Source organism: Thermobia domestica, chromosome 1 (assembly GCF_964235325.1).
Source record: "Thermobia domestica chromosome 1, izTheDome1.hap1.1, whole genome shotgun sequence".
NCBI classification, from domain to species: Eukaryota; Metazoa; Arthropoda; class Insecta; order Zygentoma; family Lepismatidae; genus Thermobia; species Thermobia domestica.
This window is the reverse complement of record NC_137454.1, coordinates 256,777,942-256,803,908: the sequence shown is the minus strand read 5'-3', so window position 1 is coordinate 256,803,908 and position 25,967 is coordinate 256,777,942. Positions and strand designations below refer to the sequence as shown.

The 25,967-nt window shown below is 34.8% G+C and overlaps 1 protein-coding gene across 1 annotated transcript in view; it reads left to right on the top strand.

Moving 5' to 3' along the window:
• The window catches only part of LOC145679456 (high affinity choline transporter 1-like), an 81,775-nt gene extending 56,314 nt beyond the window's left edge, over nucleotides 1-25,461 (top strand). The window contains exons 6-9 of the mRNA XM_081750038.1: nucleotides 9,336-9,465; nucleotides 13,252-13,343; nucleotides 19,194-19,316; nucleotides 25,354-25,461. Of these exons, the coding sequence (XP_081606164.1) occupies nucleotides 9,336-9,465; nucleotides 13,252-13,343; nucleotides 19,194-19,316; nucleotides 25,354-25,461 (453 nt within the window). The remainder of the gene's footprint in view (nucleotides 1-9,335; nucleotides 9,466-13,251; nucleotides 13,344-19,193; nucleotides 19,317-25,353) is intronic.
• The last annotated feature ends 506 nt before the right edge of the window (nucleotides 25,462-25,967 follow it).

Below are 25,967 nucleotides of genomic sequence, written 5' to 3'. Positions count from 1 at the left end.
CCTTAATTAATTAGTAAGTTCATTCTTCTCTCTTTGATTGGAACAAATCTGCCTAATACATGCTGGTTGAACTCTAGTATTCTTATTGTCAGGTCTTTTTCGATGTAAAGCATAACCAATGGTGATAACCTTTCTTGGGACATTCAATTTCTTCAAATTGTCAATTCTTTTTGATGTGAAAAAACTTTTCTTCTTTTACTGACGCCATAGGTACAGTTAATATTAATTTCAGAAGCTTTGTAGATTCACTAAATATTTTTTTCCTAGATTATTGTGAACAATTCATTCTAGCAAACTCAGTCCCTGACAGTGATTCTCTTCAGTGTATACTGAAGAGAGTTCGTAGCAGAGATAAATGTTATAAAAAATGTACATTGAACACGCTTTATTCACAATTTATCTAGGAAAATTGAAAATATATTGTGAAAATGTATCTAGTGTATACAACATTACTGCCATAAGATGTCATGTAAATTTAAACCTTTTTTTTTCGAACACTCTCCTGAATTGCACTTTGCTTATTTTGTCTAAGCCATAAGTCTTTCTGTAAATTTTTCCTCGGTTGAAAGCTGGGCATTTTTTTGTAAGTTATTTACAGAAGTCATGGTGTGCAATTCATTCAGAATTTGTAGGTTATGTACAGAATTAAAGCACACACAATAAAATTAAATCTAATAACTAATAACCAAAACAGCTGATACAAAAGAGATACTGAATATCCGAACAGTTGGTATATGAATTGCGAATGTAACATATTCATACATAGGACTGTCAACTGGCCGGCTTTTCATTGGCCTGACCGGAAAAATTGCTGTTATTTTGATTAAAGCCGGTGACGGGTAAAAACTTCTCACCAGCCTCTTTATAACAGTTTTTTTTTATTTGTATCTAGTTCGAAGTATAGATATTGAAAAGTAGCTGTCTTTCTGTAAACTCAAAACTGTTACCTTTCACCATCTATCAACGATTAATATATTTTGTTCACCTGTTTAGAAAATTTTAGAGAGATGACAGGGACTGTATCAGAGAAAATTTGAAATTTACTTTCAAGGAGTTTTATACATTTATTGACAGTGGAAAAGGACTTCTTAAAGCAATTTCCTATAGTTGAAGTAGAGACTATATGTTTAAAGAGTGAATTTCATTTTCCAAATCCAAAATTGTCACATAAATATTATTATACTTTTGTTCATCTGTTTCGATAATTTTAAAGAAATGGTAGTTACTGGTAAATACAATAAATTGATCAATGCCGATTGATCAATTTCAGTTTCTCATTTATAGCACAATGTATCTATTAAGCTTATTAGTGAATGTTCTAAGGACATACAGAATATATGTGTTAATGCACTTTTGCTCACGATAGTACATTTCGTTTCCATGGATAGGTCCGAACAGAGATACTTCACGCTGAGACCTATATCATAGAGAAGTTTGAGGAAGTGCCTTTTTTTTTATTTTAGAGTTGGCAACCCTATTCATATGTCAACACACACACACACAAACACACATGAGCGTAACAGAAAAAAATACATTCTAAATCATCCGTCTTGGTTGTTACGCAATGCACGATGAACACAATATACTTCCACATGAGGCGAAACAATGTTTATCAACGTTTTGGAAAGCAACCTTGAAACCTGCCAGATATAGGAACAACTGTTAGCTGGGAGGGGTCCAAAGTATTTGAGGAAGGTCCAATACGTCTACGTAATAACGAACCTGTCTTATACTGTACCCAAAAAGATAAGCAATTCTTAATTACTGTCACCTATATTTTTAGAAAAAATGATAGAACGATTATTTCTATAAGAAAAGAAAGAGTACATGGTGAGGCGTAAAATAAAATATTTAGCGTACATCAATCATTTCTCTGTTAAACAAGTATAGTTTGTTAGGGAAGTCTACAAATGTTGGTCAAGTTTCGAAATTTTGGGGAGGTCCGGACCCGGTGGACCCCCCTCGTGGCTACGCCTCTGAGCATTGCTAACTGGTCCCAAATTCAATGTGGCGTTCCCCACCATACATTTCTGTCAAGAGTATAAAATATACTTATTTTATAAAAGAAATATGTATATACTAAAATACTATTCACAGGGGAGGGAAGGGGACTCTGCATATTGACTTATTAATATTTGGTTCACAAATTACTGTAGAAGAAACCTTCATTATCTATATAAGCTAAGAATTAACTTGTAAATACGGATCTACTTTCATTTGATTTTTCCTCTACTACATAGATTCTTTCTTATTTTGTAATTCTGCTATCACTTTTTTAATTGTCATTATATTGATTTGCTTCAGTATGGTCCCGTAATTTAAAAATATGAATGCATAAAAACAAATTCCATTTGTTAATTGCTAGTGAAATAAAATTCAGAAAGCTTATTTAGGGCGAAAAACCTTCTCATTCACTGGAAACCGTGCTGTGTTGCAGAAGCACTGCAACGACCAGACTCTTTAACTTCTGAGATAGGGGAAAGGAGACTTAACATTTGCTCCAATTCACGCGCTGAAGGAATCTGGTCGTTGCATGCTCGCTGCAACACAATGTATATTAGAGACTCTGTAACTGATTATTTTTCGCTTTTTAAAACGGATTAATGAAACGGACAGTTACAGAAGTAAAAAAAAATATGTTATTTCAAGTATATATAGGAGTATTAGGAAGTATTTTTCTGTTCTTTACTACTATTGCTAATAATATTTTTTTCTGGAAATACTTTGGTCGTTGCGCAACGCTGCAACACTAACATTAGCCGCCACTGCTTTTAATTCATTCGAATGACAAAGGACTACGCTTACAGACATTTACCAGTCAACTACACACATGGGGGAAGTAACGGAGGTATTTTTTAAAAATTCCCAAACTTTTCCTTCTTTCGCGTCCTCTGAGAGTAGTAACTAAACTTAGATTAAATACACCATAATACACACTATATAACCTCCAAGTTTCATTGAAATCATAGTGATAGTGTCTGAATAACAAATAAAACTTCGTTAAGTACTACTTCTTGACTACGCATAGTTTTCACATATATTCACTACTTCCAACTGCCTCTTGGATATCTATCCGACACTATGCGATCATAGTAATCTGTACATGCTACGTGTTTAAAGTTACTCCAACATATAAGTAGTATTAACAAGGTCTGTGAAGTTGGTCTGTGAACTGGTCTGTGAACGAGGAACTAACGGCTCATGTAGATAAAAGTGGGTAAGCTAATTTCTGTAGGCCAACTTCACAGACCTGTATTAACATTCTAGTTACTTCTCTAACTTATCCACTAAACATTTAATATTTAACTGTTCTGTAAGTATAATTGAATTGCGTTTATAATCATATTTATGATTTTAATATTCCAGCACGAATGCTAAAAGAATTATCTTAATATAGGTACAAGCAAGGGCGCCCATCAGGAGGGGCCGGGTGGGGCAATCGCCCCCCCTAGAGGAAATTTTACTTCGGAATATCGAAAACCCAATAGAATTTTTAGAATAGTTACAGAAAAATTTGAAATGTCGCTTTTTCTTGCCCTCCCTTGGAAACCACAACATGGGCGCCCTTGCGTACAAGCAAGGGCGCCGATCCTGCGGGGAGCCGAGGGTGCCCGGGCCCCCCAAAGCTCGTGTAGGCCCCCTTATTGTATTTAAGAATATACAATATTTGACATAATTTGAATGAAAATTGTCTTAAAATCCTCATATATGCCTTCTGCATCTGAATGGACCTCCCCAAATTTAGAGAAATCGGCGCCCTTGAGTACAAGAAACGCAGTTTCGTTCTATTAATACTAAACGTTATATACTCGTTAGATTTCATAACTACAAGTGTGTTGAAGAACTGAAGTAATTACTATTCACGTAAATATATATCAAGCAGCAAATTAGAGAATATTGTGTATTTATGAACAATGCCTTACCATCACATTTGGCAATGCCTGGAAGCATGTGTGCCCGCAGCGGAAGCCAAGGAAGAGCAATTGCCCTCCATGGATTTTCGAAAGGGGTTCAGCTCTTTGAAATACTTGCCAAAACATATTAGATTTGCTTACTAATCCACTACAGTAGACTATTTAATATATCTACGACAATGTGCATCAATAGTAATTGTTTTCCATCAAGTATTATGTGCATCAAGGTGTGTATATTCGCGACTTCACTTGTATATCGGTGTTCTCTTTCTCCCTTGAAAAAAATCTTGCAGGCGTTTCTGTCGGGAATAGAGAAAGAAGGGAGGGAAAAGAAGAAATAGAAAGGGGTTAAAATTAGCTGTACACAACCATCAAAAATTGTAACAGATACCTGTTTCTTGGAGCTGAGGAAAACAAGCATGCAGTAAAATTCGTGATTCTTAGCGTTCTCTTTGGTTTACGAGTACTCTGACCCATAAGGGCGTGTTTCCACGGGATATTCTCGTGACTTTCGATGTTGATTTCCATTCCGTATTGCTTCCCAGTGTCAACTATTTTGTCCATCATCTCCTGTAGTCCTTCTTCGGTTGAACTATAATAATCATCTGCATACCTGACCTTGTGAATGATCTGCCCCCGAGTCTTGAAATTTCCAATTCCCATTAATGCTTCCTTCATTAAACATTCGCTGTTCAATAATTAGGACGACATACTACACTCTTGTCTGACTCCTTTTCAGTCTCCACACTATTAGATTCTTCTTGATTGTAAAAGCTAAATACCGAAAGGATTTAGAAAAAGTGAAATTGTATTGCACATAATAGCATAATAGACACATGAACACTTAAAAGTGATATATAAATCCTGAAAATGTTTAAAATGTGATTTAAAGTAGTGAGTATCATTTCGTCTATATTTAATTGAGTTGGATGGGAATTCCATGAATTTGTAGTTAAATAGGATTTTCATATTTTCGAATTTAAGAAATGGAGCAAATTCAAACAATTTATTTTTATGGCGTACTTTTAACATACAGGATATACACAAAGTCTCTGTCACATTTTAATTATTAATATTCAATAAATCAGATACTAATGAATATATAAATAAATTGGAAGCAGTTATCTCAAGATAAAGGTTTTTTTTTTAAAAAAAATCCTAATTCAGTACACATCTATATTTTCTCCTTTCGTCGCACAGAGAATGTCAAGACGATATTCAAGTTCTTTCCACGTACGGAAGTACGTCGACTTTCACAGTGGTTATCATGTTAGTTATTCTGGCTTTCAGTTCATCAATATTCCTTACTTTTGCTTTATAAACAATGTCTTTCACATAGGAAAAAAGTCAGAAGAGATCGCGTTAGAGTAGTTCGCGCAGGGTTCGGTGCAGCGCCGTAACTTAGATTCTTTTCTGGGAAGGTCACGCATTAATACGCGTATTTGGGCCCCCCTAGAAAAGCTGTTCTTCTAATTCTTAGGCCCCCTCTTTCTATCCTTTCTCTTACTCTTTATGATCCTCCCGGAGCCTGTGGGCCCTTCCGCATGGCAAGGTCTGCGGGGCCTTTAGTTACACCCCAGGGCCCGTTCCGTACATGGCAAATTAATTAAGGGGACAATATTGACAAATCTCAAAGCTATACGAATAAATATTATTTCTAGGGCCCCTTAGGGTAGATATATTTTACTGAAATGGGCCCATGACTCATTTTTGTTTTATTTACCTTTTGTGTGCTGTTTTGTTTATGTAATTTAGTGAACTTCTTTCATGCTTCATTTATAATTTCATATTCGTATCGTATATGAAGTAAGAAAATTTTGTCTTAAAGTGGGCCCCACTAGAACGTAAAGTGGGAGCTTCCCTGAGGGGTAGTTGCCCCTCCTGTCCCCCCACAAGTTACGGCCCTGGGGCGGTGGCAGATAGAGGAAGAAAAGGGGCTGGCAAATTGTCACAAACGAAAAAATGGCAACGTCGTAAATACATTCGTCAGTTAAATTCATGTGTCGAAAGAAGCTGTTCGCTGAGAAATACACTCCACGTTTTGCATGAATGATGGAAAGTAAGTGCTTAACTTTCCCAAATGCTCATTATAAAGCCATAGGATGATTGTAGTGTCAAGCATATTTGAGTTATTTATCGTCAAACTAAGCGTTGTACTAGTTTACCACCAGTCTAAAAAATTCCATCTAAGCTATGCGGCTTTGTTATGCCCTACCCAAATAGGGCAGATAGCACAATCATGAAGTATGAGTGATTGCATAGAGATGCAATGAATGCAACATAATATATCGCGCATGTGGGATAAGTAACATACGGTATTGTTCGTGAACGTCATACGAAACAGCATGATGAGAGAATAATATGATAACTACAGCTTGTTTCTTCTGTAGGTACATCAGCCCCCTGAAACTTTCAATTGTTTCTTGGAATGCAGCACCTACGGATGAGGGGTGAACTCAATTCCCTCGGCTCTATTTTAGTATTCTGATTAGGGCTTGAGGTAAATATTTCAATGCGATTTTGTAAGTTAAGTAAATGTTTATTTCAAGGTTGTTTGCTATTTTGGTGGCAATTTATAATGGTGTTCTAATAGTACTGATATTAAATGATGTATCGTAGAGCAGAATACAAACGTTCGCTTTCACTTTCGTCATATTTCTAGAACATATTTTATATTTTTTCATTATCCTAAGTTGTTTTTGCAGTATCACCGTCGTGCGAGATCTAACCTACCCCGTGCGCCATCTTGCCGATCCTATGGGATAGATCGCGAAAAACAGAGGTTTTGAGAAATGGCGTCCACCAATAACACAATCACTTTCAACAATGATTAAAAGTCTGATATTGTACATATGGTACCCTACTACGCACTGTATCATTCTTAAGAATATTGCTTCAATATTGGCTATTTTATGCACGTTTTTTTGAATTTTGCGTGAAATATCTTTACTTTACTCTATCCTCAGAGAAAATTCTAATCCGGTCATGTTGATTGATGTCGAAACCCACGGAATTGGACCTTCGTGTCGTATCCATTTTCCTGGATCATGTGGTTCGGATTCCACGTTAATCAGTAGGTCCACGTCTCATATAGCTTCGCTGCTGAAAGGGACGCTAAACTAAAATCAACTCAACTCAATCATTTTCCTGGAAAACATCCATTCAAAGCTCAACGAATTATTATACCTCAGTGAGGTGATGCACCTTCCTGTTGTAGAATAATGTAGCGTTGAACCTAATTAATTTTTTGGAATACAAAACGCTGTGTCTATCAATTAACTGCTGTGACTGTCAATTCCGTGAAAAAGGACCAATGACTCGATCGTGTATAGTACTGCACTACACATTGACTTTCGGAGAGTTTGTTTCCACTCACGATAGTTATGTGAGTTCTTGGATCCCCAAATGTACACATTTCTGGCTATTCACTGTACCTGAAGTATGGAAACAAACTTCGTTAGAGAACATTATACATTTAAGTAATGCTTCATTTTCTTCTATCCTCTGTATCATGTCAGTTCAAACTCAGTCCTTTTAACCTCATCATCTGGTTGAATGCTTTTTTCCTACCTCTAACTTCCTTCAGGAAATATGTCTTAGATATGATACTATCATATGATAGTAGTCTTTACATGTTATGCGTTTCATGTTATACAAACATACTAATACCAATTTTACAATGTTAATATCCGAGTTGTTTCTCTCATCTCTCCACTGAACATTTAACATTAAAAAATACACTTCAACGGCTGTATGTTTACTGGCATGGCAAAGAAATTCTAAACTAAACTATCTTCAATAATTCAGATTAATTATAACAAGAACAACTTTCATGTTGAGCTCCTTCGTGGCTAAGCAGTTAGCGTACGCGCCTTTGGCGTGTGAGACCCGGGTTCGATTACCGCCGGGCGCTACTGTGGTTCAGATTCCACGTTAATCAGTAGGTCCCGTCTCATATAGCCCCGATGCTGAAAAGGACGTTAAACTCAACTCAACTTTCATGTTCAAGCGCTACTATTGCAGATTAAGTTGTACCGTATGTTCAACAGTGCACTGACAGTAACACTTGGAAATTTCTGGAAGGGAGAAGGAGAGATAGAAACGCAAAGGCGTTGAAATGAACTACGTATCTACAAGCTAAGTGTGTAATAAATCCTTTTTTCTTCTATTTCTTAGAGAAGCTTTTTTGCTGTAATCAGAAAAATAAGTATTTTCTTAAAGCGTTTTAGTGATGATTAATCGGGAGGGGGAAGAAGGGTTCCAGAACTGGCTGGTGGAACCAAATAAAAATGAAAAAATGGGTAACTTTCCACTTGACCTTTCAACCAAGTAACTTAATGTTTTTCAGTTTGCTTTTATTTGAAAAAATATTAATTTTTACCTCACACCAAAAAGTAGTCTACATAATTAAATTCACTGTATTGTATACCAACATTATTATAATAAATGAAAAGCAAATGTAATTTCTTATCAAGATAGAAGATCTAATGGAATATGGTGGCATACGATTTTCAAGATTTTTTTAAAAGAGAGATTGGTTTTCCATATACAACATTCAATCTAAAACCTTTTTTTTTTTTTATCAATCTCCATTTTCATCAGTTGAATTTTTATCAACTGTTTAACAATCATAAATAACATTGATCACTCATGTTAATATATAAATGTTAACCATTAAAAATAAATAATATATGGAAGCACTATTTTATATTTAATTTTTTTTGTTTTTATATGATTTATATAATACGTGAGTATATTTATATCTTACAAGAATATTAACAAATTTTATCTTTTAACACAGAACATGAGAAAACTAATAACAAATGTACCAATCAATAAATCTTTTAATTTTGATTTGCACCCCCTGTCATATTCATAAATATTCAAAATTATATTTAACTAAAAATATATATATCATTCTGGAAACTTATGTACACGAATTGTGCTTTTAATATCCATGTCTTTGAAATTTACTTATGGAGAATAAAGTTGCAGTTGAAACTAGTTCTGTATGTAGATCCCTTTTATTTATAAGTAAAACTCAAAGATTTCATTTCCCTTTTATTTTATTTTATTTTATTTTATTTTATTTTATTTTATTTTATTTTATTTTTCATCATCTAGAGCGGAAGTATTACGTAGCTATCAGAGATTGCTGAATATTCTTTCAACAAAGATAGGTAATGGATTCGAGAAGAGCGTTGTGGAATGTTACGTCTTCTGAAACTTCGGTTTTAACATGTTCTAGTCTTTTACCGTAAATAATTCGTAAAGAAGGATTTTAATCTAATTCTAATATAGTGTATTTACATAAGACTTTCGAATCCTCTTTGTTACATTAATATGAACCATATCCTACTAAGTGTAAGTCTAGTTTTAAGCATATTTAATAATACTAATGTGATTGTCTAATTTCAACAGAGCTATTTCCAAAGACTGCTATCGATGAAAAACACTACAACAGCAAAGATAATTTCTTATTGGGCAGTGCCTTGTACTTTAATTTTTGCTATCGTCGCTATTATAATAGGAATTGTTGGACTAACAACAGGTAATTTTGTACTTACAGTTAGTTTTGCTCTTTTGTTAAATATTTTGAATTTGGAGCATCCATAGGAATTTTTAGCATATTTTATATTTCGTACTTTGCTAGTTTAACCACTTCCCGGTCCACTTTATCCGAAGTAACCAGGTCCTGGCGAAGCAACCAGAGTTATGAAGTTTTCCGCATTTATTTCAATTTGGACCAGGACGAGTAAATTTGCACTTTGTTTTGTCGACCGTTCTTTCGTGATTTATTCCGAGATATTTCCTGTACAACATAGTCACGTTTGGAAAAAAATTCGACCAAAACTGACCTTCTTAGTAAAACGAAATAACTCGGGTTAAACCGGGAAGCGGTTAATGCAATAAGGGTATAAACCGGATTTTTTTTAAAAAAAAAGGATATTAGGAAGTTAAGAATAAACATAAGACATACGAATAGAATTTTAAGAATAGAATACGTATTATTCTAGGCTATTTGGATATTTCACATGTAATTCTGAAGATTTTTGAGAGAAAACACATGGAGTCACGGTTATGAAGTAGAGGTCTAGGGAACAAGAATAAATCAAACAATTCAGCATTAACGTAACTGTACTTCTCTACGTCTTTCAGCTATTGCATACAAACGCTCGCGATTCACGAGCTTGTAGCTGTGACGTCAATCATTTACCTTGAGGCAGAACAGAGTCCAATTATCGAGTCTTTATTTAGTATTTGTAAAAAAAATTAAAGTAAATCTAGATTTTTTAAAAAGAAAAATCGCCATGGGTGATGAAATCAAACGGGGAGAATTCCGCCTATACAACCTAAATAAAAGCAGGGGAAACTTTCAATTAACTTGGTGCAATTTGTATTTTTTAACGTCAGTGGAAAACACACGCATTTCGTCAAAAGCACAACCTCCTTGGCGAGAGTGAAAATAGTAACAAGAGTAATAATAGAGGTGATGACTGATAATCTGATCAAAAACTTCGCAATTTAAAAAAAATATATAAATAAGATATATAAATAAGATATATATTATATATAAATAATATATATAATATCAAATATAAATAAGATGGAAGTATACAAAAATAAACATTATTTTCCATCTTATTGTGAGTTTTGTTTAATTTCGAAAAATAAAATTTGATTTAATGTTTTTTTATTATTGTTTATGTTTTAAAGTACATCTATCTGGGGGCATCTAATGCTTCAAAAAATTTGATGTCCCCATATATACATAATTAGTTACGGTCTCTGCTTAGAGCTTCTGAGGCTCTGTATTCGAACCTTACTGGCTGGCTAGGGTGCTTCAGTTGATAGAATAATGTGCATAGTTTTCTTGTTTTGTTGAAATCCAATAGAATATTGCAATAGTGATTGCAATAGTATATTCCGATATAGAGTGAGACCTTGTAGAATATTGCAATTTTTCAACCGCTACAAAGATTTTATTGACTTAAACATAGCCATGCATGCTGCCGCCCAAACCGTTTGGCCTTGCTTTAACATCAAAGACAGTTGTTTCTACCTTGCATATAGTTTTTGAACAGAAATGGAACCCAAGTATAAACCTATTTTGGTCAATTCTTACCCAAAATGTTTTTTTCTTTTTTTTTTCTAACCCAGTGAAGATGTTTTATTGAAGTTTAAAATCGATCCAATTCCCTGATTATTTATTAATTTATCAATGAACAATTCAGTTCATAGAATAGCTGAAGATATGCAGTCTTCAAAATATGCGAGTACTTCAGCCAAAAGTTTCTACCCTTCTGGTTTAAATTTATCGACATTGCAGTGTTAGTGTTGTAAGAAACAGTTTCTAACAGAAACAAACGGCTGAGTACCAATTTATTAAACTACTAAATTTGAAATTAGTAACAACAATGAATCAAGTAGCTGAAATAAATGTTATAAAAAATTATCTAGTCAAGCTCGTGTGGTATTCCCTGATGAACATTAGGCTGAGAACAGAAAGGAAAGGGAAAATGTAATTGCCACTATGTTAGTCGAGATACCACGTTACCATTTCCGTCCGCACTTCCCAAAACTAAATTTCTACAATGATAGCTATATATATTAAAATAAGCGTTCGTTTTCCCTCTTCCAAACATAATCTTAGATATTCTAAGCTATTAAGTAAATACACCAAACCAAACTCCCCGACACCTTAGCCTATAAAGGACTGGCCAATCAAATGAGAAACATTCAATTGGATTTAGTTGAACATTGAGTATAGAAGTCAACGTTATTATTTCTGGTTTCCGGTCTTTTAAATTCATAGAATTTTGGAATTACGAAGCAAAAACTTATGATTTTGTACACTAATATCACGATACGAACGTAATTTAAACTACACATACCGCGAAGCAATATTCCCAAGATATGTAAAGTGAAATTTTATTGAAACTTTTATATTATTGGTACTCAAGTATACAACATAAGATCGATTTAACCTTTCCACTATTAAATTAATAGATGCCCTTCAACATGCCTGTACTGAATTAATGTTTAAAAAATAATATTGGCGTATTTTAACACATTAACTACCAGCGGATATTTGAAGTTTGGGTGATCAGGACATGATTAATATCGCCTTGATTCATGCGCGCCGACTACTTGGATGCTCCGGCAACCACAAGATTTTTAGTTTGAACCCGTTTCTCTTGTGTTTAAGTCAGCTGTGTTACCCACTGAGCTAAGGCAGCCCCAACTTACCATTATAGTACCGGTATATTTTACTTTATCACAACACATGCCTTTATGACTGTTCATAAAAGATTTTAACTAAAAATAAATTAATCAAACATCGAGAGTTCCTTGAAAACATATATACTAACACGTCCCGACATTGATATACACCCACATAAATTTTGTAAAGTCGGCGCCGTTGCCTTGATTTATTATATATGAATAGGCCTACATAAATTCACTTTTTAATTTCCAGTCTCAAGAAGCATACAACTGATGATGCATAATATTCTACGGCATGCTAATCAAATCAAATATAAAATAACTGCTGTAGGAACCGTTGGTCTGTGTGGAGAAAAATCTTGTGTCGGTCACACTTCACTCATGTGGTACTCTACGTGTTAAGAACTTTCCATATTGTTAAAAGGGCACTTCAGTTAAGAATTCTATTTTAATATATTAGATCTTATACACCAGCTGAAAGAATCAAAGAAAAATCACTTTCTAATATTGTTTCTGCAGTGGCGTATACAGAATTTTATCAAGGGGAATGCAGGCACCCAAACTCGTACCGTTTCAAGATACATGCCATTTTTGCATGTATATGTTAATATGCTAGAAGCTTATTTTTTCATAATACAGTATCTTGTTGAAGGGGTTAAAGGAGCGTTGAAAGGAGTTTTTCCGCTCTTAACAACTCCCTTTTGGGTACGCCACTGGCTTCATGCAACTGACCACTTATTGAATTTGTTACGTCGTATGAACTTCTAAAATTTAAGGATTAACTCTCTCCTGAATATATTCCAAGGAAGCTTAGTGACGGTTGATGACGCCCAAGACAAGTGTATTATCAACATGAAAACTCGTTTTAAAGCATTTGAAATTCTTCCAATAATAATTAAGCACATGCACGTTTCACGGCTTCTAATTATTTATAATTTCAAGGTAACAACAAGTTTGACTTTTCTTGCAACATTAGAAGCAAAGAAAATCATTAAATTGTATATTGGTCACTGTTATTTTTTCTTTAAGTTTTAAAGATACAGGTAGTGTAAGAGTGAAGTTATCAATAAGCACTTACAGTATTCATGCTCATATTATGCTCCTATTTCAGAATGGTCGCACATTCATAGTATGAAGTACAATATGAGTGAAGTGGAAAGAGGTCTCATATTCCCAGTTGTAATGCGTTATCTCACTCCTCGGGTAAGAATTTTCTGGAAATCCAAAAAAATAATGTAATCCAGCCCAGCATAAAATATAATTTACCATCAGAAGTTTATTACTAAAGTCCAATAAAAGATTGGAGGAGGCATCCCTTGGTAAACATACGTATCTGCACTTATATTGTGTTAATGAATAAGTTAAGCCCATTCACTTAAAATGCATGTATATAGCTTAAATGAGAGATCCGAACTTCAGTTACTCCCCTCGGGAATCGAATGGAAGGTAAGAATCTTAAAAATTTCAATTCCACTTTCTGTGAAGAAAATCTAATGGTTTATTAGAGTGATTCAATTCAAGCAAAATAACCTCTTAAATACAGACAGTGCTTTTGAGAGTGAATAAGTAGCGCCACAGGCAGCATAGGAGCAGCAGTTCATTATAGTTGTGGTGATGTACGTACAAGATCACTAAGAAATATACAAAATATATGCAAAATTCTTTCCTCATTATTATCCGTCATGGCAGGGGTACATAATTCGAGTCTATGTGACTGTTCATTGGGAAATAGATCAAGAAGTAACAACACATAAAAGTTTCAAATACAGAATCTAAAGTGTCTCGGCTATCGTATGATCATTTTATTGCAACCCGGCGTCTACAATCCACTTTGCAAACTCATCTGAAAAGTATTATTCTAGAAGATTTTCCGTAAATGTATTACCTGTATGAAGTTCCGCAACCACCATGAACTGCTGGCTTCCTGAGAAATGGATGTATATAACATTCGTACATAAATTATGTTTTTGAACAGAAGCTTCTATCGTAGCTATGAATTGCATCCCAAGGGAGATGTCTACATACATTTTGCCCTAAAAGTTACCAAAATTACTTTAGAAACTATCAAACCCGGAAATGGTTCAAATTTAATATTAATTCCAGTTTAAATAATGATTTCCATAGAGCAGAAACGGTAAGAGATATTGAGATGCCATTTCCTGCAATAGCTTCATTGTGCCAAGAGTAAGTTCCATTTTCTTTGTTAACTCTATTCAACCGTGAAGTGGTTCAAATTAGCCATTTTTAGTTTCAACATTTATCGCTATAGAACAAAAGTGATATTCGATAGCGACAAGCGGTTTTCTGCAGTCGATTCAGTGTCTCAAGAAAGCATGCCTTCACAACATGCAACACTATACCTAAACCGGAAATGGTTGAAATTTAATACTACTTCCGGCTTCAATACTGATTTTCATATAGCAAAAACAGAAAGAAATATCGATGCACAGTTTTCCAGTTGATTTGCGTCCTGAGAATAGGTTCCATCTTCTCAGTTAATCCTCTATTCAAACCGGAAGTGGTTCAAATTAGCCACTTCCTGTTTCAACATTTACCGCTATGGAAAAAGTTGTATTAGATATCAACAAGCTGTTTTCTGCAAACGATTCAGGATTTCAAGAGAACATACCACTACAACCTTTATACCAAAATCAGAATTGGTTAAAATTTACTATTACTTTCATTTTCAATATTGATTTTCGTAGACCAAAAACAGTAAGATATATCAAAAGGCAGTTATTTGAAATAAATTCAGCTTCACAAAAGTAGGTTCTATTCCCTCACTTAACCAACTATTCAATCCGGAGTTGGTTCACATTAACGATTTCTGCTTTCAACCTTTACCACCATAGAAGAGTGGCATAACGAGTAATGACTTTTTGATATAGATTCAGCGTCTGATGGAGATGTTCTATTTTTTTCTTATTAATCTGTTGCAACCAGTAGTTATAGATCATAGTATTGCAACCAGTACTACTTGAAGTTTGAATATTGAGTTGCCATAGTCTGGAAATCTACTATAGTTTCACACTGTGAAACCAAACTCACTTGTACTTAAATCACCATCAATTTTTGCTGTATACGACAGGTTGGCTTCGTGCCCGGACAGCTGTTGTGATGTTTGAGGTTGTTATACGTTGTACTAAAATGACCATTTTTTGAATATTCTTAATAGCATGCCCATGATATTTTAAAAGCGAAATGTTGGAAACGCCATCACCCATCATCACGTTTTTCTTGTATACCAAGTCTCGACCAGATCTGTGAATTTCGATTTAGTATTCTTATGTCTTTAAAAATACCGAGGATCTGATCCAAAGTTGTACACGAAAAGATGGTTGGTGATAGTGGTACCAACACTTCACCTGTAAGTAGTCACGAATTCTGCCTGTTTCTTGTATGTCTCAGTTCACCACTTCTACAAATCAAGTGATATTAGGCACGGGTATCAAGAACAATTTTATTTGATACTTTAATAGTCTTAGTCAATACTTCTTTTAAATTGGCATTTCTAACCTCACAATAATATCATAATGTCTCTACGGCAGCGTTTCCCAACCGGTGTGCCGCTAATGAGCCGCTGGCGTGTTGCGAGGAAATCGAAACAAAATTATTAATTCTATAGTAACCAAATTGCAAAACAGGAGAAATATATATTTGTATTTCACATTGCTATGAACTTCCATAACGGAAAAAATAATGTAATTGTAATATATTATTGTACATACCATTACTGTGTAGCAGATAGTGTTTCGCAAACAGAATTTTATTTGTCGGAGCCTTATATACACCAATGTTGAGAAGTATTTTCCTATGCTTCAGTTGACTTATTTTGACTGGGTGAGGGACCCCTTTGCGCCTTCTGTCCTACAGTCAGCAGAATTAAATGTCCAGGAAGAAAGTGAATCGGTCGATGTGAGAAATAGCCGATGTGAGGAATGGCCGTCAAGTAGCTACTCACAGTAAAACATGGTATAATTCTGGATTTCTCTCCGGAGAGAATATCCAGCTATTTCTACAAAGGCTGTGAAAGTTCTCATTCCCTTTTCTACATTCTACTTACAGTAAGTAAAGCAGGATTTTCTGCAATGAACACAATTAAGTGTAAGAACAGGTCACAACTGTTAACTCCGGAACACGATATAAGGGTGTGTTGATCAACTATTCGTCCACAATTGAAGAAGATTACGAAAGGACATCAAGTTCAAGTTGCACATTAATTTTGCTTTGTGCACTAACTTGTTTTACTTATTTTGAAAAAATTGTAACCTTCATATATTATTATTAAACAATTGTAACCTTCAATAGATATTATTGAGAAAATTACTAATATTACATTACTAATATTATTGAACAATTCTAATCTTCTTGTAATACAAAAAAAATTGTAACGTATATTAACTATGTTAATAAATTATAAGTTTCATACTGTGTTACTTTTCTGAATATTTTTAATGTTGAAAAAATATTTGTTATTATTATGACCATTATTGCTTCTTTATTGTTGCAGACTATGTCGTAACTTGAAATCTTAAAATATCATTCAATCTTTTCTACGAAGCAAACATGCATACAAATTACCTACATTTGATTTTTAAAAGTACAAGAGATTTGTTTGTTTGTTCATTATTTAATGATCTCCCTTCTGACCTTCTTAATGAAAGGTTGGATACAGTTTTCGAAAAAGAAAGTGTATTTTTAAAACTCTGAGTCGTATAATTCATTGCAATTGTTTTCTGTTTTTAAATTAGGACGAAAAATAAGCATAATGATTTACCACGGGGGAAAACTAGTGATCAAGCTTTCTTCTCTTGGAGAAGATCAGTAATCACAGAAAAAACTCAGTATTTTATATTTATAAACAATAATAATGATATTTATAAGTGTGCCGCGGGAATTTAAGTTACACCCGTAGTGTGCCGCAAGTTGAAAAAGGTTGGGAAACGCTGCTCTAAGGTATGTACATTTGTGCATGGACAATTCTATTGCACTAACCAGTGAACATATTATCGCCAGTTCCGGATTTACGTATAAGCTAAACAAGCAATAGCTTAGGGCCCCACTCTCTTGGGGGCCCAGAAAAATTAAACAAAAACTGGTTGTAATGTCGTTTCCAAACAATAAGAAAAAGTAAATAAGACAAAACATACATACAATAACGGTGTTTTGTATTGTGGCTCTTATGAAGCAAGTAATGGGGCCTTGTTTAGCAGCCCGCTTGTAATGGGAGCTCTCGTACCCTGCCCCGCTTATAACGGGGTCCTCTTTTCCCAACCCTGTTTGTAATGGGGCCCCTGTTTTCCAGCCCGGCTTGTAATGGAGACCCTGTTTCAGAGCCTCGCTTATAATGGGAACCCCGTTTTCCAGCCATCAATTACATTTAGCAACTTCCATATTGCTATCATCAGATGGATTTTCTCATTGTGGTAATACCTATTTAATTTAAAGTCATGAAAACTAAAGACCAAGAACAGCTTTGGTAGCATATCTTACAAAGAAACGTGGCTCAACAATTGACTGCAAACTAGCGAATGACAATACTGAAAACAAGTTCATGAATGAGTTGTGGCATTGTAATTCCACTGGTATAGTGTGGTTTCCCTTTCAGAGGAGATGAGAAAGTATTTGGTTCTCCACACAATGGCAATTATCTTGGACTATTTGAACTTATCGCAAAATTTGATCCTTTTCTAGCAAACCATATAAACGAATTTGGAAATAGAGGATCGGGCGTCACACCTTATCTTTCTAAAACAATATGTGGTGAATTTATCCCAATGCTGGCGTTGAAAGTAAGAGAATCAATTTTTGATTATTTAAAAAGTTACTTTTATATACTTCAGTTTATCTGTAGATTTCACTCCTGACCTATCCCAAGTTGATCAACTTACTGTTATTGTAAGGTATGTCTCACCAGATGATTTACTTCTATTGAAAGTATAGCTACTCAGGAGAAAGTATAGCTAAGATGGTGCATAATTATCTTACAAATGAATGTAAAATTGATTTTAGTAAGTGTCGAGGCTAGTCATATGATAATGCTGCCGAGATGTCAGGCAAATATAAGGATATGCAAGAAATAATATTGAAGATTAGGATGCTATGTATATTGCATGTGCAAGACATTCCTTAAGTCTTTTGGTAGAGCAGCAGTTAACTGTTACTTAGATGTAGTAAACGTTTTTTGGAATTATTCAAGAAATATATGACAAGCTACGCAGTTTATCATTTTGATGGTATCATCAATGACTTTGCTTTGGCAAAGGCAGGAAGGAAAGTATTTGAATGTAGATAATGTTTGTTTATCGTTTGTATACCCAATATACGAGTATAACGAATCATGATAAACTTATAGAGTTGAATGAGTATTGGGTAGAAGAATTAATATAATTAGTCTCATTAAATATTTTTGTCATTGATATTGTATATGAATACGACATATTACTACAAATACCCTCTTTTACATCAATTAAGTCAGTGAAACTGCTGTCCCAATGGACAGTGTAGACTACTATGGTGAAATTGATATATAAATGCATTCTACTATGCATTAACTACAATTGCGTTGTATGCAGGTTATAACATAATCTCATATTAATAATGCTATATATAATTATTAGTAGTTTGCGTAATATATTGGCACTTCGTATCATTTCATGTTATAACAAGCTTCCAGAGACTGGATTATGAGTCAATATGTTATGTTTCTAAAGAACTTCGCAACGTTATTGTCAGATTATAAACTGTTATGAAGTAATCAATATGTAAGTTAATAATTGTACATATTATAAGTGTAAACGTATTTAGGTACCTATTAGGCCCATGAATTATCATATAGCATGTATTCAAACTCAAAAAACGGCGACATTTTGTCGCAGAAAATGAAAACTAGACACATAAAGGGCTCCATTACCTTCGATAGCTCAGGGCCCAATCAAACCTAAATCCGCTCTGATTATCATTATCAAATGATATGATATAGCCATCTGTTTATAAATACACAATAATAAAGATACTGAAATTAGTTCATAGTTGTCACTATTTACTTTTCAGTGGGTGTCACTAATTGCTTTCATTGCAATTATATCACCAGCAATGGCTGCTGCACAGGCTACAATTTTTGGATCAGGAACAATTTTCACAAGAAATATCTACAGAGTGTTCATACGTCCGAAAGTAAGTGAGTTGAAGCTTTTAATACTATTAGGAAATTATTTGTTAAGTAAAATTTACTGGTGGCGCTGTGCATTCTTGAAGCGAACGATACTGTCTCTTCCCTTTCAATAAGATATATGTTTTTTATTTAAGCGCTATCGCATCGCACAAAATCCTATAAATGCGATACAAATGAAATATTGTATCGCAAAATTCGATGCATCTATGATCGTAGTTCATTACCGAAGTAGGCTATTTTTGCAAGAGAAAACAGAAGTCCCTCCAGGCTAAGCGGTTAGCATACGGGCATTTGGCGTGAGTGGCCCGGGTTCGATTCCTAGCGGGAGCGTATGTGGTTCGGATCCCACGTTAGGATGCAGTTCCACGTCTTATAACCTCACTACTGAAAGAGATGCTAAACTGTAAAGCAAAGCAAATGAAGCAACACAAAACAATATACCATTGTCATTCCTTCATGACGAACGATTCTCTTTCGATCGTACACACAGTTAAAGGTTAGTGGTAAATCCCTTTGAAAACCTGAGGTTTCCCTTTAAATGTATGTTAGGTTTTGAATAACATATTCTACTACGAACTACAAACAAAATTACTGGAAACTGTCTGTAGAACTCGTGACCGGGACTATATCCGCTTCAACAGTTTATCCTTCTGTAAAGAAAGCGTTTCGATGGGGTCTCGAAATCCAATATCCGAGTCTATTTTTTTTTTCAGAAACTTATTTACAAACTAAAACATGGGACACTCTTCTGCCGTCCTATCTTTTAATAGTTGTTTCATAACATTTATCCAAAAACATAATTCGCTGTGCTCCTTTCTCTTGTCGTGGATTGAACTCATCATCATTGGTATTGTGCCATTATTGGCAGGTCACTTGCTGCAACTGAGAAGTTTCAATGCTAAACGGTCTTCTGCTAACCACTTCGTTTTCAAGTACGATTTTTGTTTTGATATCCTCCATTAATTGGCTCCTTCGCCCCCTCCCTCTCTTTCCTGTGACCGTATCCTCTAAAACGTCCCTCATTATATGACGAACGAAAATTAGTGTTCGGTTTACAACGTTAAAAAAAATGAAGAACCTAACTACATCCGAGTAACAATTAGATATAATATGAGTTAGTAAGTGAACATTTTTGTAAAATTAAACTATTTGTTTTTATTATGAGATTAAGGGTTCACTTCGTGGATTGCGTAATTGCAATTTCCCGTTTGTTGAAATCAGTCTCAACATTTTAAAAATATAATTGAAGGATACGCGGAATAACGATCTAAGTCCATGTTTAAGCTTTGTGAGATAAAACGATTTAAAGGTGTAAGGACCATTTTCAGTTTATTCGCGACAATTTTTAAGTCTGTTTTTCTGTTCTTACGTAATACACATTTTAATTGAACTCTACAGTCATTTAGATTACAATGATTAACTGTTACAAATAAAAAATACAGTTACAGAATAAAAATACAGAACCTTTTTTGAATAAACAATACATGCATAGATATAATATTTAACCTTGTCTCTTGTTTGTAAGAGGTGTCTTTACTGAAACTTACTCATTGTCTTCGTTCACCTCATCTTCGCGTATCCTCAATGAACTGAAGTGCTGTTGCGCTTCTGCCCCACAGAATTGCTTCAAGAATTACAAGTCTTCAAATTTTGTACGGGAAATTCCAATCGGCTGTCCCTCCTTTATTGGAGGATTTCAGTTCTCGAAGTTGAGAGGTTTCCACGATTTTATGTTTCATATGGACCAAAGTATGACTTTCGAAGGTGAACCAGTGTATCCATTTTCTTCACAAGGAATTGTCAGATTGTCCTTTGTGGGAAAGGACATTTTTTCTTGTATCTCTTGCCAAGAAATGTTGTCCATTGCCGGAAATATTCCGGCTTACAATCTATCACAATGAAAAGTTTTTTTTTTTTTTTTTCGTGCGTGTTCAATGACCTCACGCCAGTCATTAGGTGTTTCACATTTGGATCGGGCGGGTATTTATTATGTCCATCTTTTTGTCACATTCTAAGTATGAATGGTTGCTTACTGGAAATGTAATTTGAATGTTCTGAAACTATCCCGTTCGGTGGACCAGAAAGTGAAAAAAATCGGAATATTGTGTAGTTCTTACTCTGCTCTAAGCAGGAATCGCAGAATAGGTGCAAGTTACTAACAGTGTTTCATACAACTTGCGTGCAGTAATGCCACGATATGGATCAAACTTCATCCAGACTTCATCATCAAACTTCATGCAAACATCTCCAATGATGTGACTCACGGCTCGAATCTCTTTTGATGCATCGGAAACTTGCTCAGATGGTTTTCTTTCCTTCCCACTCCCACAAGGCCCAGCTTTCGGTGCAGACTGTTCATCCGAACTAGAGTTGTCCATTGCAAAGCACAGCACTCGATACTGGAGCAGAGTCAACTGACAAAACAAAGGTGCACCAGTGTTATGCACTGATATTGTGTTATGCGCACAAACATGAAAACAGGCAATGAAACGTACAGACATTTATGAACTCAACTCGTCTTTGCATTGAATCTATGAGACTATGGCACTGAGGACTTTGATCGTTTTTCCGATGGACCTATGGACTTCGATCGTTTCTCCAAAGTACAAGATCCTACCAAAGCTAAATTCCAGGGACATTGGTCAGGTTTTCGAAATACACAGTTTGCTATATATAAGACCACTATTCGTTGTATAAAACGGTAATAACAACTCAAATTCGCAAAAATTTGGACTTAGATCGCTATTCCCGTGTACCCTTCAATTGTTATTACTTTTTCTCTACTTTTCCTTTCATTATCATATTGGTTTGTGATACACAAAAATTATTATTAGGTACTATTTCATGTCAAGATAATAAAAAATAATCAAGTAAATACTTGTAAATAAATAAATAGATATTTTCTTTAGCTTCCGAAAATGCGATACAAAATATAAATTCTGATGCAAATTAAATTTTGTTCCGCAGTTTGCTACGGAAAAAACAATATTTTTAAAAAAGAGAGTAAAAAATACAGGTAATCTAAAAGCGTTTTCTTTAAAAAATCTAAAGCAAAATCTAAATAAAAGGGTAAATCAATAAGTATCTGCAATCAACTTTTATTATTTATTACCACAAGAGTACGATGTTTTTATTCATATCATTTTTCAATACAGTTACCCTGCTTTTCAATGCGCCTGGTCCACCATTGCACAAGCTTTCGGATACCCTCTCCAAAAAAAGGTTTTTGATTGTGCACCAAGCCACAAATGCACCTCTTTCTTCACCTATTGATCGGAACTGAATCAATGGCCTCTAAGAGCATCTTTAAGTGGACCAAACAGATGATAATCCGACGGGGCGAGATCGGGACTGTATACAGGATGCTCCAACATCTCGAAACACAGCATCTTAGTTTTCCAAAGATTTAGATTATGACAAAACTTAATGCACATTTTCTTTATGGTATTAGAATAACTCTACTACTTAGGGTTAAAATCGAGCAAAAATGAAAGTATGAATTCACACCTCCCTCAATTTGAAAAATATGTTTCACGTTAATTTCGTCTTAAAATGTTCGATTTGGCGTAATATGTAGAACATTTTCTTTGAGGCTTCCCAATCATCCCTTCTATAAGGAGTTAAGATTCAGTAAAGAATCATTTATGGATTAACCCTCCTAGCACCCTCTTTCCGTTTTAGAGTCCCACGAAACTTATATAAAACTCATTCGGTTATGATACAATCCTATGTATATTTTCATTGACTCTTCCCCGTAATCTGTTGTACTTAGGATTAAAATGAGTTTGAAATGAGTCAGCGAGTATAGCTTGGTAATATGGTATGGGCAGCGTCGTAACTTAGATTTCTCTCTGAAGGGGCAAGCTTTAATATGTGTATTTAGGCCCCTTAGAAAAAGTTATTTTTCTAATTCTTGGGCCCTCTTCTCCTTCTTTCTCTTGCTCTTTATGGGGCCCCGGAGCCTGTGGGCCCTCGCGCATGGCAAGGTTATTATATAGACTAAGTTATTATAAAATAAATAAGTTATTACAAAATAAATACAAATATTATTTAAAATGTAGTTAACAAGGAACCAAGAAAATATGGTAAGTCATCAATTACCATTGAGTTCATTTTTCTAGTCGCTGCCTCAACCTAGATTTTTGGGTAATTCAAATTCTGGCCACACTGTGATTTCTATGGATGGCATCACTGAAAATTCTTTCGATTCGTATTTTCGAGTGTAGAATAACATTATCTATTATTGTGGTAAGTTACATTTCAGTATCTCTTTTCACTTACGAAAAACGGGCAAAAGAAAAATTGTTAGCTTTTGAAAAATAATTAGTAGTCTGCCCCCTTAAGTTTTATTTATTTTTGTCCCTCCTCTTCGTTGTGCCGTCAAGGCGAAAGTACAAAAGACATCCAAGATCCGAACCTCATCTACGTTGAAAATTTGATCGAGATCGGTCGGGTGGCTCAAGAGGTATGATGTCACAAACATAGTCATTTTCATTTTTATATATACAGGTTTTCAAAGCATGCGTTAGAATATTTTTTTGTTATTATTTTAATGCAATTATATGTTATAACAAAATATATGCATATAGCAATATATAGTGCATTCTACATCGAATAAATCGTCGTGACGAGGTTTTATATTGACGACATTTCTTCCCAGGCGAGATTACGTCCTGCGTAGTTTAGACCAGGCGAGATTCTGTGTCCCGAAATCAGGACCGCGAGGTTTCGGCCCGGCGAGATTTTGACTCACGAGGTTTAGACAGGCGAGGTTTTGACCCGGCGAGATTTTGGCCCGCAAGGATTTTTGGCGGCAAGGTTTTGGCCAGGCGAGGTTTTGGTCGGCGAGGTTGTCGCCGCAAGGTTCTGGCTGCGAGATTTTGTACCCAAACCAGTTACAGTGTTTCAAGCCTTAATTATTGAAAGGAAAATAATAAAACGAAACTACACTTTACTTGTTCAAGAAACACTGTGTAGTAACACTTTAGGTGCTTGCCAGTATGTCAAGTAACACTGATCTGAATATTTGGCAAATCAGTATTACTAGATTTTCTGAGACAAATTTCCCACAAACGACACCAAAGTTTCCCGTTTTATAAGTTAAATTTTCCTTAGCTTGTAAATGCGATCTTTTCTTCTTATTATTTGAACGTTCCACAATTATGCTCCAAGGCTAAAAGACTAAAGGAGACAATGATGATGAGATGTAAAAAATAGAAGGAAACCCGAGAAAATCCCGCACACGGTGTTTGTCTACCACAAAGTTCACTTGTGCGAGCTGCAGTCGAACAAGGAACCTCACGGACCGGAGGTGAGTGCTTGACCAGTGAGACACCAGTGAGTGCAGTGGTCTTTCTGAACTTATGACAATAGTTTACTTGAATGTTTCTTGATTGGAAGAGAGAAAGGAAGAAAGAAGGAAGAAAGTGTGATCCATCTTCCTCTTAATGCTGTCATTCTTCTGCAGAGTAGTGAGAAGAGAATGGAGACACAAGATGCGACACTTACTGAAATGGAAAAAAGGCCAGACTTCGAAAGGAAAGGAAAGGAATTTGTGTTCATCGAGTGTTCTCGATAGAAGGTAGAATGAAAATAGGGCACAAAATTTGTAATCCAATCCGATTATTTCCCTGGGTTTGGTTATTTTCCCCTAAGAATTCCCTTTCCCCCATTTCCTAAATATCATCAAATTCCCTTCAATCTAGGAACACTACAACAGATTTGAGAAGCTCGAAGAAACATATGGTTATTGTTATAATCATGAAACTTCCACAATTACAATAAAAGTGCCAGTAAGGAAGTATTTTTATTTGCGTATAAGTGTAGTTCAAGATACAGCATATTAGACATTTTCACTGGAACATGAAACACCTGAAAAAGAAAAAGAAATCAACAAGAGAGAAATAACAAGACTAATACATTTCCACATTTTTCACATTAGTATTTCTAATTAATAAATATAGACATATTTATAGTAACAATAATTGACATAAAATTAAACTAATTTAAACGAGACTAGCAAGAGTGTTCTATTTATAGGCTTCTGAGACTGAAATGAACTGGTCTACAAAGAATGCAGTGATCCTTGTTGCTTGCCTCTCTGTTATCGTTGCTATGTACGCTTCCAATAATCATTATCTGTCGTGAGTATTTAAACAATTATATGTTTGTTAATTTAATTATAAACTAATCAATTGTGAATCAAAGTATCTCATTCACTGTTAACTATTAACTACTTTAATGTGAACATTTAAATTAAATATTTTATTTAATACTAGCATCGATTACCTGCTTCGCAGGGTTAAAATAAAAATTTTAAATATGCTGCTTTTGTTTTTAGTGGCATGGATTTAAACGGCATCGAAAGTATCACTGCTCATCTCAGCGACCCCGAAAACTATGGATTCGACACTAATATCGGTCATTTTTGATCGTTTTTATATATCTCCCCCTCCCTCTCCCCTAAGTTGCACCGTCAAAGTGATATGATAAAAACCATTACATGCCCGAATCTCATCTATGTTAAAAATTTGAGTGAGGTCGGTCGGGAAGTTCAAGAGTTATTAAGTTTTATTTATTTTTATATATATCCCCTTTCCTCTCCTTCCCTCCCCTAAGTTCTACCATCAAAGTGAAATGATAAAAAAAAAACT